The 16,338-nt window shown below is 38.3% G+C and overlaps 1 protein-coding gene across 1 annotated transcript in view; it reads left to right on the plus strand.

Annotated features, from left to right (window-relative positions):
- The window catches only part of COL19A1 (collagen type XIX alpha 1 chain), a 301,251-nt gene that overhangs the window by 198,503 nt on the left and 86,410 nt on the right, over window positions 1-16,338 (plus strand). Inside the window, exon 17 of the mRNA XM_081094481.1 lies at window positions 1,747-1,800. Within this exon, the coding sequence (XP_080950607.1) occupies window positions 1,747-1,800 (54 nt within the window). The remainder of the gene's footprint in view (window positions 1-1,746; window positions 1,801-16,338) is intronic.

Consider the following 16,338-nt stretch of genomic DNA (forward strand, 5'->3'; position numbering starts at 1 on the left):
CATTTTCCCCACTTCCTGCCCAACTCAATAAATCTGTCTCCTTTAAAGAAAGGAGAATGCACACAAACGTTGATCCTGCATTTAACTTACCTCAACCTAAAAAAAAAAAACACAACTACTTGAATGCCATTGATTTTGTTCCTTTGTCCCTTGTGAATTAGATTATAGTGCTTCCACTTTCTAAGTAAACTTTTTTTTTAATCACTGATTAATTCTCAGGGGCTAATTGACTTATATTTACTGAAAGACCCAATATATTGATTTTCAGAATGTTAAACTATAGGACTAGAAAAATGATGTACATGTGTATAACATTTTTTATGGATGCAGAATATTAAATTACATATTTATTCCAATCTTACAATCTTCCAAAGGAACTCCAGTGTTCACAGGTCTCTAAAACAGAGGGTAGATGAAAACACCACTAATTGTATTTTTATTTTTGATAAAATGTTTTAAAATCTGTTCTGAAGATGTTAGCTAGGATTATTTATGAAACAGCTGCTGTTTTTATAAGCCCTGGTGGTATGAACTTAACTTGCCTTCAGCAACAATGGAAGTATTTCCCACAAAATCACAATGCAGTATGTGATTGCTTACCTCCCAAAGCTGACTTCACTGGGCCAGGTGGCACTGGACCTACTACTCCACTCCAAGCCGGAGTGATCAAACTTCACCTCACTTAGAGCAAGAAAATGAGTAATGAAATGGGCCTTTCTGTTTTTATGCTTATAATTCTCCCTAAAAGTCCTTAAAAGATCAACCCAATACGTTTATTTTTCAGTAGAAACAAGCCTTAATATGTATTAATATACTACCAATATGGTAATTAAAAAGATATTAGTAACAATGACATAGCATGGCCATATTTAGAAAACATGCTCAGAGATGTTTCTTGTTCGAAATGTTTGTTTTCAACACCTAAGCTTACTTCCTTCTATTAGAAAGGGAAAATTTTTCCTCTTTAAAGGATATTTGGTAAACAGTTACAATTTTAAATGTTAGCATGATCTTATTTTTCTAACTCTTGCAATTGGACTTTAGCTGGTTGTAGACTTGGGAGAGTTAACATTCAGTTACAATAATGAAAATTAATAAGCAAGTATATGTTTTAGTTCACTTATAAAACAGCTTAACCATCCGAAGGGAAGAAAAGAGTTAGTTAATGTACTTTATACAGCATATATAATTATGAAATGACTTAGGGAGGTGCATTTCAAACTTTAGTGAGTATAGGAATTACCTAAAGTGATTTTTAAATGCAGATTCACAGCTTCCTTCTCCAGAAATTCTAAACCAGTAAGTCTAGGACTTACCCATAATATCATTTTTAACATCCAATCCCACCCTCAGGCAACTCCTATTAAATTAGAATTCAGACCACTCTTTCAGAAACACCAATTTAAGATGACAAATGCATATACTATTGCATCTGAAACCACAGAATCATCAGATAAAATGCCAATCTTAGACCATCTTTCAGATACTTTATGCTACTTTATTAGAGTATCAGGAACTGCTAATAACAATTAAGATTTATTCATTCCAGGCACTGTTTTTCTCATCTTGATTGTTAATATCTGGCCCATAACTTTGAGACTTCCTTGAAAGGTGATGTGGATTTGGAATTTTTTTTTAAACTTTTAGTTAATTTTTACTGTCTTTAACATTGCCATTTAATATTGTCTCATCTTAGAAGAAAATGGAATCACATCATTTATTGTCTGTTTCTCTTTGATTTTTAAGGGAAGACGAGGAAAAACAGGTCCTCCAGGAAAACCAGGACCCCCAGGACCCCCCGTGAGTAAACAATAGGATGACTGTTTTTTGCGGAGAATCCCTCTTTATTTCTGTGTGTTTATCTATGGGCTATTTTATTCCCTTGTAGGTAATAATTTTCATCTTTCTACTGTTTAAAATGGTTGTACTGCCTATACCTCCTACCACCACATCAACCAAAACATAAGGGAGGCCAGTAATTGTCTGCACACCTCACCCACATCTCATTATACCATAGAAACAACTATACTGCCTGCATGAGCACTCTAAGTCAAGGCTCCAAATACATGAATCATGTTCCAAACCCACCTGACTCCATCTCCTCAATTTTTTAACAGCCAGGCTGGTAGTGAGATCTCTGGGGAAGCATGCCCCATTTCTTGATACATTATTTTGTTAGTAGAATTTCATCGAATGTTGTTGCTAAAGAAAGCTATAAAGATCTAGCCAATTAGCTGTTATTTTCCTTTACCCCAAGCTTCTAGAAAAAGTATTTCATCTCTTGTGGTTCTACTGACTCTTTAACCCACTAGAATCTGGTTCATGTCCCAGCTGTTCCACTGAGACTGCGATCTCTGTAGTTACCAATGGTCTCTGCGATGTGAGATTCCCAGGACACCTTTCAGGCTCCATCTTATTTCACCACTACATAGGAATTTTCACTGTTGACTGCTGCTCCCTTGAAACTCTCCGTTCTCTTGGTTTAGTGACATTGACATTTTTTCCTCCTACCTCTAGAACGATTCTTTTTATTTTTCTCCTTCATTAACAACATTCCCTTGCCAGGGCTGACCAGCAGACCCTGAGCGATGGATGAATGGATTACTCTGACATGTTTGCTGTGAAAGAGAGGCTAAGGGATTGCCTGGCTATAGCAACCAGACATCCCTGATTGCCTGCCTCATTAGGCTTTTATTGCAGTTTTTATCTTTAGTTATAATCAATAGGGTGAGTTAATTTTGGAGGACACATTTGTTTGCATTGTTCTCAAGACAAGGGCACCCAAAGATTAGGCATAAGGATTCCAGTAAGCACCTGGGGGTCTGCACATACACAGGCTTGTTTAGAAAGGTCAAGGAATAATTAGGGGCACCACCTTCGACACTCCCCTAAGTCTCCCCTAAGTTGGAATTCTGATAAACAGGGCAGGCAACCTTTCATACACTTCCCTTTTCTCAGAATGACCTCCTTACAAACTTTCCAACCAAGTCTCATGTGCTCTCCAAGATTCCCTCTTCCCCTACCTATTTGTTGCATGGATTAAAGATTCCCAGTCTTATTTCAACCCAGACATTTCTCCTGAGTTCCTGCATCTCCACTTGGAGGTCTCATACATATCAGAAAAGTAGCATGCCCCAAACTAAACTAATAATAATCCTGGAATTTTTTCTGTCCCTCTTCTTCCACATCAAGATAGTTCCTAAATTATGTCAATTCTACATCCCAGTAGCCCATGACCCTTCTCCTCCTACTACTCTCTTTTCTCATTGCCACTGCCTTAGTTTAGGCCCTTGTCAATTCGTATTTGTGTCTTCGTAGCCATCTTGGAGCTGGTCTTGTTGCCTCTACCTTCTACAAGCAGATGAATATTTCTAAATCATTACCCTAATCATGTAACTCTTTGGCTTACAGTTGTTTAATAAGTTCTCTTTTCTTCAAGAAGGACTACACATTTTATGCATGCCATTCTCGACCCTTCATAGTTTGCCCTGGACCCATCTTTGCCTATCCTCCTCTGTGCCCTTCCTTCATTTGCAATCTACAGTGTAATCATCCTTTACTATCTCAAAAATGCCATGCTTTGCAAATGTTCTCCCACAGACCTAGGAAAGCATCCCTCTATCTTCATGATTCAGCTCAGACATCAGTTCTCCTACGTGGCCTTTGCCAGGGCTCTCAATAAGTGTGATGTCATCTTCCACGATCCTATAACATTATACCTCCTACAGATATAACACATGATTTTGCAACTGTTATTTTTCTTATTTGTCTGCCCACTGCACAGTGAATTTTTTAAACCTCTATTTTGTCACCATTGCCTAGCAAAGTTTCTGGCACATAGCATGTGGTTATTAATTATATAATGAACAAGTAAACAAATTAATATATTTTGTAGATGAGAAAATGAAGACCAAAAAATAAGGAACTTTTTAAAGACCTGAACCACCACTAGAGGGCTCCAGGCCAGATCTAGAACTTTAAGACTCCAGTACAGCGGTTCTCAACCTATGGGTCGTGACCCCTTTGGTGGTCGAACAACCTTTTCACAGGGGTCGCCTAAGACCATCCTGCATATCAGATATTTACATTATGATTCGTAACAGTAGCAACATTACAGTTATGAAGTAGCAACGAAAATAATTTTATGGTTGAGTCACAACATGAGGAACTGTATTTAAAGGGCCAGAAGGTTGCGAACCACTGTTCCAGTAGGATGTGGTCATGTGCCAAAAATGATTGTTGTCCTGTCATTTCATCCACTTTAGCCATTCAAGGGAATTGTTTTACCAGTAATGTACTGGTGTCCGTTGATTTTGATTATAAAAGTAAGCAGGGGTTAACAAAAGAGGCATGAATTGGGCACCCTGGAATCCAGTCTTCAAAGGAATCAGCTTTGTTGATTTTTATTCCAAGGTTTCTGGCAAAACAGAGAACACATTATAGGATTTTCAATACTTGTCTTCTGCTACAAAGAAGAAAAGCTGGTGAATGCTAACAGGCAAGATTAGACCTTCATATGTTTTCTAAATGTCTGATGCTGCAGTCAGGACAGGATAATTGTTTTCTCAAAGGAAGAATTTGAATTTGAAGGCCTTTATGACAAGCTTGCCAAATGTCCAAGAGAGAAAAGGATTATACCAAATCCTGGAACGAGTTCTCAACTATAGATCAAATGATTTGACTAAAGAATTTAGAGGATTAAGAAATATGCAACTATATGAAAATATGTATAATATTCAGTTCCACAGGTTTTAATTTCCAGCATGTTTTGGTAGAGAGGTATTTATTTTATTGCAAATATTAGATTTACAATTTAAACTCAGCTATGGGTCTAATACACAGTAGCATTGAATCCTGAGTCCACAGTATTTAAAAAAAATGGTTTATTATTTTTTATAATAGAATAACCTATTTGTTAGACTACAAAAATACAGGGGGTGGGGGACTAAGCTAAAAAGAGAAGATTTTTTTATTATTATAGGTCAGCTTTTACTTAAAAGAAAAAGTAAGAGACTAGACCATCAGCTCACTTTCTGCTTAAGAATTATGGTTTATGGAAACTCCTTGTCTTTTTTTATTCTGAAATAACTCCTCTAGTTGACTAAAATATCTTTTACAAGAATTATAAAATCTGTCTCTTGAGATACAGTTTATATCGGCTGTTGGGTTTTTCTGAAGTTGTTTGCATGTTTGGTTGAATTGATGATGTGCGTACCAACAGGCTGCAGAAATTCCTCTGAGGCACCTACTCATACTTACAAGAATTAGCTAAAGGCAGCACTGGACAGGAAGGTAAAATAACGTTTTTCTTTGCCACCTCCATGTTTCATTTTCTAAGCATAATGTACTTTAGCAAGAGGACTGACTATTATTTCCCAAATGCTAGAAATGAACAGAGTTCTTTGAAATCAGTCATTTCAAGATCATATTAACTAATATTTGAAGAAAATGAGCTCATAAAAGCAATGAAACTGTTCCTCCCTCACCTTGTTTAACAGTTTCACAAACATTTATGTAAAGCCTGTTAGGAGCTGGGCTTGCAAAAAAAAAGAAATGCGTAAAATAGTGTCCTTGTCTCTTAGGGACTCAAGTTTAGTTCACAGAAATGTGAACAGAGGGTGACAGTTTAGAAAAGATAATGGTTGGGGTGGTTTCCTTCAGGAATTGAAAATTGAAGCATAAAGGTTGAGCCTTGAAAAAAGAAGCAATTCCATGGATTAATCTGGAGGACATTATACTTAGTGAAATCCAGTCACAGAAGGACAAAGACAGCATGATTCCACTTACATAAGATTCCTAAAATAGTCAAACTCATAGAAGCAGAGAACACAATAGTGGTCGCCAGAGGCCAGGGGGAGGGAGGTATGGAGAGTTGTTATTCAATGAATATAAAGTTTCAATTATGCAAGGTTAATAAATCCTAGAGTTGTACTATACAGCATAGTGCCTATTGTTAACAATATAATATTCACTTGAGAATTTGTTAAGAGGATAGATCTCATGTTAGGTGTTCTTACTACAAAAACAAACAGAAAAACTAAGGGAAACAAACGAGGTGTTGAATATGTCAGCTAACTGTGGTGATTGTCGCACGGGCTAATTGCTTAAAAATTCATGCTAAAATTATATACTATTCATTTGAGGGATATTACTTATTATTTGATTGCTATTTGATAAGAGAGATAAAATGTGTATCATTTTATATTTTAAATTGTCTGCCCTTAACTGTGTGCATTTGTCCAAACTCATCAGATTGCATGCACTAAATATATACAGTTCTTTTTATATCAGTTATACCTGATAAAGCTGTTTATTAAAAGTTGACAAGGGCCGAAACTGGTTTGGCTCAGTGGATAGAGCGTCAGCCTGCGGACTGAAAAGTCCCGGGTTCGATTCCGGTCAAGGGCATGTACCTGGGTTGCGGGCACATCCCCAGTAGGAGATGTGCAGGAGGCAGCTGATCGATGTTTCTCTCTCATCGATATTTCTAACTCTCTATCTCTCTCCCTTCCTCTCTGTAAAAAAATCAATAAAATATATTTAAAAAAAAAAAAAGTTGACAAGGTTTTTCCAGTAAAGTAAATAGAGGGGAAAGAGAATGCAAGCTAAGTACTGTTAATAGAGGAAAACAGCCTGAACAAAAACAATTACGTGCTGAATTTCTGGGGACTGGCGGCAGGCAGATAGCCCACCAGTTCTCTCACAGCACTGACAAGTCAAGCCCAGGTAGGGTCCTGGTAAACCTCATGTCAAGCCCCACGGTCATGCAGCAATACAAAATCTGTGAAGAGTTCTAAGTGGAGTGCCGGGGTCCAGCCCCAGTGTTCCCGGGGTTCCCAAAGGTGTGGACGGAGTCGGCGAAGAATGTTTTACACGGAGACAGCGTTCAGAACTCTCTAGCTCTCTTTAGTCTCCATGGATCTTCCTGTGCCTGGCTGAGGCCACAGAGAAAGATTCTGAGGCAAGCTGAGCCTTTATTTTATAGTCAGAGGTAAACAAGGTAGTGGTTACCAAAGTTACACTGTTCTTGTGAGTTTCACGTGTTTACACTGTTCTTGTGAGTTTCACTTGTTTTTGTTCTTGTTGCACTTCCCTCAGCCCATTAGCTTCCCAGGTAAGATCTAGGGAGCGTTATAAGTTCAAGCCTAATTATGCTTAAGAGGACTGTGCCCTCTAAGCTGGGACTTGTTTGTGACTTTGCCAACAGGTCAGTCCGAGGCTTAACCCTATAGAGGCTCCCCACAGTGGAGTGTCCCATGCCAGATTTCATTGATAGGTTACAGTCTAGTGGCACAGTAGAGTTGGGTTGTTGAGAGAATAAGCACCATTCATTGCAGCTATCATACTATTTACTATTTTTTTAATATATTTTTATTGTTGATAGTATTACAGATATGCCCCATCCACTTCCCCTTTAACCCCCTCCTCACAGTCCCTACCCACTCCCCCAGGTCTTCACTATCCTATTGTCCACATCCATGGGCTATGCATATTAAGTGTACAGGTTCTTTGGTTTATCTCTTCTAGTCTATTTACTATTTTTAAAGTATCAGTAGAATATTTTCTTATCTCTGCTAAGATGTCCCATGGCACTATTTGTATTTTTTAACACTTGTGAACATTTTTAAGTCAAAATATTGCGTTTTATTTGTTTGCCTTTTTCAACATTGGACTCTATGTGACATGAGCCCCATTTCACAGCAGGAAGGAAGGTAATATGAGAAAGAGGGAATGGCTGGTCAGAGCTAAAACACTTCTGGTTGAGATTGGGAGATGGTGTATGACTCACCCTAGTGGCTTGCGTGTGAGATCCCTGAAGCACGTGTTAGAATTTCTTAAGACAATTTGAAATGTAAAAATATATACATTTTACCTTATCAAATAGCAATCAAACAATATGTACTATGCCGCAAATGAATAGTATAAAATTTTAGTATGTGTTTTTAAGCAATTAGCCCTTAGAACAGTTAGAGGGGAAAAACTTCAGTGTAGTTATCTGAAAAGAACCAAAGAAGAATAAGAGTTATTAGGAGGCATGGATCCTTTGATAACAGCATACTTTGCTCAATTTCTTCAAGAAAATGTTCTTCCCTGCGGGGCTTTAGAGATGTCCCTTCAATCAAAGACAGTGTTGTTATTTAGGGAGTGTCAAAGAAATTTTTTAAAAATAGAACTAAAAGAAATCTCGAATGGCCTGAAGCATCTCCCGTAATTAAAACATTTTAACCAATTTTTTCTACTTGTGAATCTTGGTTCTGAAGCCAAATTTGTATTTTCTCACTTTTTAAAGAAAGATTTGTACCAAAATGATATGTTGTTTACAAAGAATAATTTTCCCCACAACTTTCCATTTAGCATATACTGTATATATATATATTTATGGGAGGAAAACCTCTTTCCCCCTGAAAGAGTATATTTCCTAGGGAAAAAATTCTTATATGAAATACTTACAAAAAGTAGATCTAGTGAACTAATGTTATTAAATTGTCTTGATGAATTGGTGTTTCATCAAAGCCATACATATTCCTCCATTTAAGCTCCTCATCTCCCTACATTGAATAGCAATTTTTCCTCTCTTTGGGGAAGACTTAATTGAAATTTACACATATGTAATCTAAATATAATGAAATTAGGAGCTCAGTGCATGAATTCGTGCACCTTGAAAGGAACTGTGGGCCACGAGGCTGTGGTGGGCATGGGGGTGAGTTTCGGCCCATCTGCCATGGCCCCTGGTCCCCTGTCTGCCCGCAGCCCCACTCCCGCTGCTGCTGCTCCCATGCACTGAGGGCACTGGCCCTGCTTGCACCCGCTGACGGCTCTGAGCCATCAGAACCCCGGCTGGCAGTGGGTGTGAGCATCAGGTGGGACCATGGCGCATAGGAGCAAAGAATTTTCAGTAACCACCAGAGGCTCACCCTGATGACAGCAATCAGTGCCCCGCCTTGGTCTGGCACCACCATCCCCCACCCCCACTCACCTGCTCCACAGTCCCCACCCCAGCAGATGCCTACCATGTTCCACACTTTGCCACCTGCTGCTGATGTCCACCATGTTCTGTTCATGCCCCCTGGTGGTCAGTGCATGTCATAGCAACCAGTTGTTCAGTTGTTCTGCCATTCGGTCTATTTTCGTATTAGCCTTTTATTATATAGGATTATCCTTAATCGGAATGCTTGTAATTGAAGAGCACCTAACTGGTTAACAGAGCTAGCTACAACACTTTATGATGAACGTATTTTTTTTATAAAGTGTTGGTCCAGCTTGTTCTTTGATCTTACCTATAAAGGGGTAAAGCTTCCAAATGTCCTTGAATAACTTCTGCCGTCTCATTTTGAATGAATATCCTTCACTGGAGAGAAACCATTAAGTAGAGATGTCTTGGATTGCTAATACCAGCAAATACACTAAAATTATGGTAGAGAGCAGTTTTTCATAGAGGAAGCATACAAGCATTAAGCATCTCCCTGGGGGAAGAAATAGCACTAACAAGGAAATAAGTTCAAAAGAAAGGAATGGCTCAGGAGAGCTTATTACTGCACTAGCTCTGCTTAGGGTACTCTCCTGCCACTGCCTGTGTCAGCCTCACAGCTATGGTGAGAAGCAGAAATTATCCTCAATTTATAATGTCCACGGTCACACCAGTGTAAGTGGGGGCAGCCAGAATTAACACCCAGGAACTGATCCTTAAGCCCAGCTTCATTCTACTGGATCACAGGTGTGAAAGACAAGTTTCCAGTTTACAATTTGACTAGATCAGCTTTACTTTTCACACCACACACAGAAAATGGTTTGATTTTTCCAAGGTAACTCATGGCCCTGCAGAGCCATAGGACAGTGGGACAGTGTAAGACAGTGAGGAAATGAATCCGCCTCACAAGTGTGTCCTTGGACAATGCGCTTGGCATTTCCATGTCAGACTCCCTTTTCTTCAAATTTGAAATGACAGTACCTGCCACGTTTACTTTACACAGTTGCTGGAAGAATCAAATGCCAAGTATGTGAAAGAACTTTCTTGTAAATGTAAGACTCTATCTAAATACACTTAAATCCATTGCTCTTTCTGAACATCCATTCACTCATATAGCATTGTAGATATAAGAGATTGTCTTGAATCTGTAACTGGGCCAACACATTTTTTTGTCTTACCAGTTTCTCAAAATCCAATTAAACATTTGAAAGTCTTTCAAATAATTGCTAAAATGAAAGACCATATGCTCAACATGGAATACTTATTCTGGATATGCAAATCTACTCACGAAGAGATACATAAAAGTTACTCACAATCAGGTAGTAGTAGTACTAACAACCAGGTCTAAGCATTCAGTGTTTTTTCTTCTCTGATTTACAGCCTCTGCCTTGCTTGTGGGGCTGTTTATCCATGATCTGAGCTGTTGCATTTTATTAGTTGTGATCTTCTCTAAGTCTCAACTACTATCCCTCACACTCTAATAAAAATTTCTCTTTTTCTTTAAAGCCTTCTTGTTATCTGAGTAGAATAAGCAACAGAAAATAGTGGCTTTATGTTATGATAATGAGACTTGGAAAGTCTTGAGACTTGAAATGTCTTAGTTTATTTCAAAATATTCTGGTTTTCATTGCTTTAGAAAAGAGAAGGGAGCAGCTGAGAATGAGGCAAAGCAGAAGGGAGGGCAGGAGACTTTAACTAATGAGCCATTAAAGGACTTACAATTAGCCCATCCATTTGACATTAACTTTACTTCTCATTCATCATCACTATAAAAAGTGTTTATTTAAAACCACATTAATTTTAAGATGTGTTATTATTTCTCTCTGTTCCAGGCAGGGCTCTTGATTTCCTTTCTCTTTTTTCTGGCATTGTTTTTGTGCATTGTTTCATTATTGCAGCATGAGAATTGAGCAGTGGGCTCAAATGTGTCCCATTTCAGTGCATAGCAATTTTTGTTGAAAACAGAAATTTAAGAAATTTGTAATGTGGGGCAGCAGCTCCCTCTGCTGTTTTCACTGTAAAAGCTCTGAGCAAAGAATGACACTTCACAGCCCTTTGAAGGATGTCCAAGGTATGGAAATTTTTCAGTGTTTGATGCTTAATTGTAAATCTACATGATTTTCAAAATTTATTTTTAGGGTTTTGTTGCATTTTCTGCTTATCTTGTATTTTAAATACAAATGCTGTTTCATTACAGTCATTTTCAATGTCAATGAGATGCTCTCTTGAAGTGAAAGCCCTTAGCTCATGGGTCTTTAATGCCCATCTCTTGTAAAATGCTGACAAAACTCTACAGTGTTAATTTTGTGGGAGCTGACTCCAATGGAAGTTATGCTTCTTTGCTAAAACAACAATATGGTTTGAAATATATATAACCTTGTTGTTTTTATTATAGCTTTAATTTCAGTATAGAGCTTCATTCACCTTTAAAGCGTGAGTCATTGCCTAGTCCTGAAGGTCATGGTTATATCACAGTGTACACAGTTAAAAGAGTGAATTTAGGGTGTGAAATTGAATTCACTTATTCAACACATACTTATTGATCATAGCAAAACACAAACTACAGACAAGGCCTCTACCTTCAGGAACTTACACTGTTGTGTGGGAGGGGGCACAGTGGTTAATAAGCAATTCAATAGGTAGACAAACAATTTCAGTTTAGCATGAGGAGCTATAGGTATAGGGGAAATGAGTGGGTATGTGAGAATGATTTGGAAGGAAGAGTTGTTGCTCTAGATAAGGTGGTCCTCGTGGTATCTCTGAGTGACATTAGATGACATTACAGTAAAAGGAGCTAGCCATGTGAGGGCCAGAGCAGGAACTTCCCACCCAGAAAGATCAGGGCATCAAAGGGCCTGAGGTGGGAAAGAGCTGACTGTATTTAATAAACATAAAGGAACTAGGAGAAGAATAGTACCAGAAAAGGTTTTGGAGCTGAGTGGCTGTTATCATGTAGGGCCCAATGAGAGCAGAAATGGGAGTTGGGGAGTCGGGGGGTATTAATGGTAATAAGAGGCAAGGAAAATAGTCAACATGTCACATCTCTCTTTGTAAGTCTTGTTCTTTGTGCTTGTTCCTGAGATTAGATTTTTAGAGGTTAGATTTTTATTTTGATGTGATAACATCATTGTTTCTACTGATAATTCTAATGGCTACATCATTTTTAACAGATTATTTTTAGTATTTACATACACAGGGAGTTGGTTTGTTTGCTGAGAGAAAACAAGAAACTGACAAAGCTTTGTTAGTAGCCCATTTAATTTTAATCTTGCCTAATTCAGTGGATACTGCATTTTTCCTTAAAGATGGAGACTCTAATCACATATAATAAGTCCATTTTGTCCTGTTGCTTCCTTTCTGATAAGTTATGGGTTGGATCAGATGAACAGCCATAGCAATGAACATGTATGCCTTCAAAACACCATAGAACTGTACCTGTACCCCATGATCTATCACTATCCTCAACTTTTATGCCTTCTATCTCCAACTTTATTTATTATATACTGCGAACTTGAGGTGCAAAGTTATTGTTTTCCACATATAGCAAGGCCCACTTCCGAAACAAATTAGTACCCCCAAACATTTTGGTCTGCTGAATAAGAGGGATGACAAAATAAATGTCTGATTAAAACATTTGATTTCTTGTTCAAACATCCAGTAGATGACTGTATGTATTTTGAGGCTCTTATGTCTCAATTGGGAATTTAATTCATATTCTTAACAACCCTTCCAGGAGCCTTGAACTGATCAGGGTTTTGTCATATTTTTCACTGTTCCTCTCAGCAGAGAATCTGAATCTCTTGGGTCTATTAAATAACCAAAGGCTATGTACTGTAATGATGATATCTTTGGAAAAAAATGAACCTAACCATTTATTTGAATCAATGGGTATAGTCATTTTATTTCTTAAAATTAAGATGACTTTCTTAGATTTAAAAATAAAGATACATAAGATCTATAAAATGGAGACATGGCCAGTTAATCATTTTATTGCCACTTGTTCCCCACTAGGGTCATGGTCCCAGACAAGACAGCTGTTGCCAACATTGCTAACATTCCATTGTCACCTTGTGTTGCCACAGAATACGTAGACATGCAAGTGAGGCAGCTGAGGCTATCAGGTTGTGAATTTGAAAGCTAGCACTAGGGTCCAATTCCCTAATTACTCTTTTTCTCTCCCTGAATAGCAGCAGTGGGACATTAGTAGCCACTTTCTGACTTCCTGGGTTTTTTACTAATTATAGCTCCACTCTGGAGAAACAGGATTTTATCTTACAGCCACTACCTGCTTTTTTCACCTTGAATTATGTTATTGAAACCAACTACTAAGACATCTGAACTGACATGTATTCTGTATAGCAGTGATAGAACAGAATATTTAAAATCCTTGGTATGGCCACCAAACTTATTATTAGTTGGGCTAGGGCATGGGTTATGCACCATTTCTCTGTGGTGGGTAGACATTAAGGTCTTAAAACATCTGATTGGCCTTGGAGAAGATATTAAGAAAGGGAGATTTATTTCCTAAGTAACCATATAGTTTGTATTGGACGATAGAGTTTTCAAAAGTGTCTCCTTACAGAAATTTAATTTTACCACTGTATGGTTCTGTGAGGTGGGCAAAAACAGATTATGTCCATTTTAACAATAAGAAAACTCTGGGCCTTGGACAGTAAGGGGCTTTGCTAAATCCCTACAGTCAGTTTTCTCTACTGGAACATGGCAGGAGACTGTTCTGATCAAAGGAAATACTGAAAGAAATTATGTGACTAGAGAAGCAGCAAGTTTTCAGCATTATCTGGGGGGTCTGAAACATGGAAGGAAATTTGATAGAAAAAAATTTGCAGGAGCTTTAGTTTTATCTGTATGTTTGTTAAAAAGTAAAACGATCTGAAGTAAATATGGCAGATGTTTCGGATCTGACAACATTGGATTGTGGATTCATCAATACTTATTGTATCATTTTCTATACTTTGCAGCATACTGAATATTCTAAATTTATTTTCAAAAGTAGAAAAATCATTTTTATGGGATTAGCAAAGGTTAATATCACTAATTACTTATTCTCCAGCCTAGAGTGTCAGTGTCTACTCCTCTGACTGAACTCTTTTGTGGACTAGGCCTAGGTGTTTTAAAAATGAAATAATTAAGTATTTTTTACTAGAACTGCCCTGAGTATACTCTCCATAACGATGGTGCTCACTTGAGCTAACAATTGTCATTTGCAGATTTATCATTGGTATAACTGATAGATCAGAGAGAAATCTTGATGTTACACATTCAAGTTGAAAGTGGAGACTACAAAATACCCACCCCAGTAAAACCTACAGATTGTTCATTTTGCTTTTTTCCCCAGACCTGTTCTGAATGTCCCCAGCTATTCAAATTTTGCCCATGCTCTTGGCTTCTATGTAACTGCTGGCAGTGCATAAGCCATGGCCATCAGCCTGGGTATCCTAAGTCCCAGCAATTTGCCCTGGGAAGTGCATTTTCTCTGCACAGGAAGCATTGTCATTCTACCAACATTTTAATATATATTATTGATTTCAGGAAGGAAGGGAGAGTGAGAGAGATAGAAACATCAATTATGAGAGAGAATTATTGATCAGCTGCCTCCTGCACACCCCACACTGGAGATCGAGCCCGCAACCCCCGGCATGTGCCCTGACCAGGAATCAAACCATGACTTCCTGGTTCATAGGTCGACACTCAACCACTGAGCCATGCCTGTTGGGCTCTACCAACACTTTTAAAGAGAGTGAATGTTATCACTTAATTACAGTAAATGGAAACTCAAAGTATTGATAGGTGCTGCTATGTGGGCCAACTTCCCTCCAGATTTAGGTAGCATATTGAGAGATTCCTGAGGTCAGACAAGCAGGTAGAGGTACCTGGTATACAAAACCAGGTATAGGTTTTGTTGGTAATGAGCTTTGGGGGACACTCCTGGATACAAATAAGTTGTTTCACTCATTTCCATCCTTACTAGTTTTCATGCCCCTGTGGCTTTATCACTTTGTGCTGGGTCAATGGTGCTGCTTCTGTGGGATGGCAAGGCACTCTCAAAATTCCTGCTGCTACTCATATTGCAGGAAGCTGACAAATAATATTTTTCCTTTTGTAGGACACACTGGGGAGAGAGGAGTATGAAACATTTGATGGGTGGATAAGTATAATGGCAGCATTAGAGGAGGAATCATTTTTTCCCTAACCATCATGTCATGGAAATCAGTCAGAAGTTTCCCACTCTTATCAATAATGCAATAGTTTTATGTCAATTTGATTGATTTGTTTCATGAGATCAGGAAAAAAATAAGCACCTTTAAAAAATATGCACCCCCCCCCCCCCGTAGAAAAGAAAGTGTTAAAATTTTATGAGCTTCATAGCATAATTTAGAAAATCTGCTTTCATGAAATGGGTTAATTATACCCACTGAATGCATTCACTGTCAGTCTCATCCTCCCACTCCTGTTCCAAAATGACAAGTAAAACCGGGGACTGTGCAGTTTGGGAAAACAATCAGGTCACATATTGAGTATTTTGCTTATTCATACAACCATAAACGGCCTATGCTTGAGTTCCCTCAATTACACAGCTCAGTATGCAGGCCAGAAGAGACAAACCCAGCTCAAGTGAGCACTTCCTGGAACACACAGGGGAATCGTTTGAAAAATGTCCAAAGTGGCAGATGTGATAAATTCTCATTCAAGATTCAGAAGCTGCCTTTGCTGCAATTCCTCACCTATTAATCGCACTGCTTCTGAACTTCTGAACCAAGAATGCTGGCAATATCTTAGCCTGAGATGCTTAGGAGCTATCGATCTCTCCAAGCATGGTGCAGGTAGATGCCGCTGTCAGGGGAAAACTGGCTGTGATGAGAGAAGATCATGGATCACAGTGCTGCTCAGGACTTCCAGAGATTAACCCAGAATGAGTGTGTGGCTGCTGGCTTCCCACAAAGCTGCTATTACTTTCTTTTCAAGTCCCCAGAAGATGTCCTTGAAGAATGCTTAAACCAGTGTATTGCTGTATCACTTAAATCCTTCAGATTCCCAGAATGCTAATACACAAATCTCTCCTCCACAGCAAATGCAGTGGTGCTATTGTAGTCTTATTTGAAGGATATTTCATTTTCTCTAAGTGTGACAATTTTCCCCTAACTGTTCTTCACTGCAGTTTCATGCCCATAGGAATTTAAGCTTATCACAGTTATCCCCTTGCAATTTATTCTCTGGGTTAACTAGTCTTGTTTCTACTATGTCCATTTTTCTTTTTCCTTTCCTTCTATCGTCTCATAAATGCTGTGAATTTTTACCTTTTGTTTGGTGTCATTTGAACCTCAAAGTTGAGATGCTGATTAAGATGGCCA

Source organism: Myotis nattereri (assembly GCF_964212035.1).
Source record: "Myotis nattereri genome assembly, chromosome: 6".
NCBI classification, from domain to species: Eukaryota; Metazoa; Chordata; class Mammalia; order Chiroptera; family Vespertilionidae; genus Myotis; species Myotis nattereri.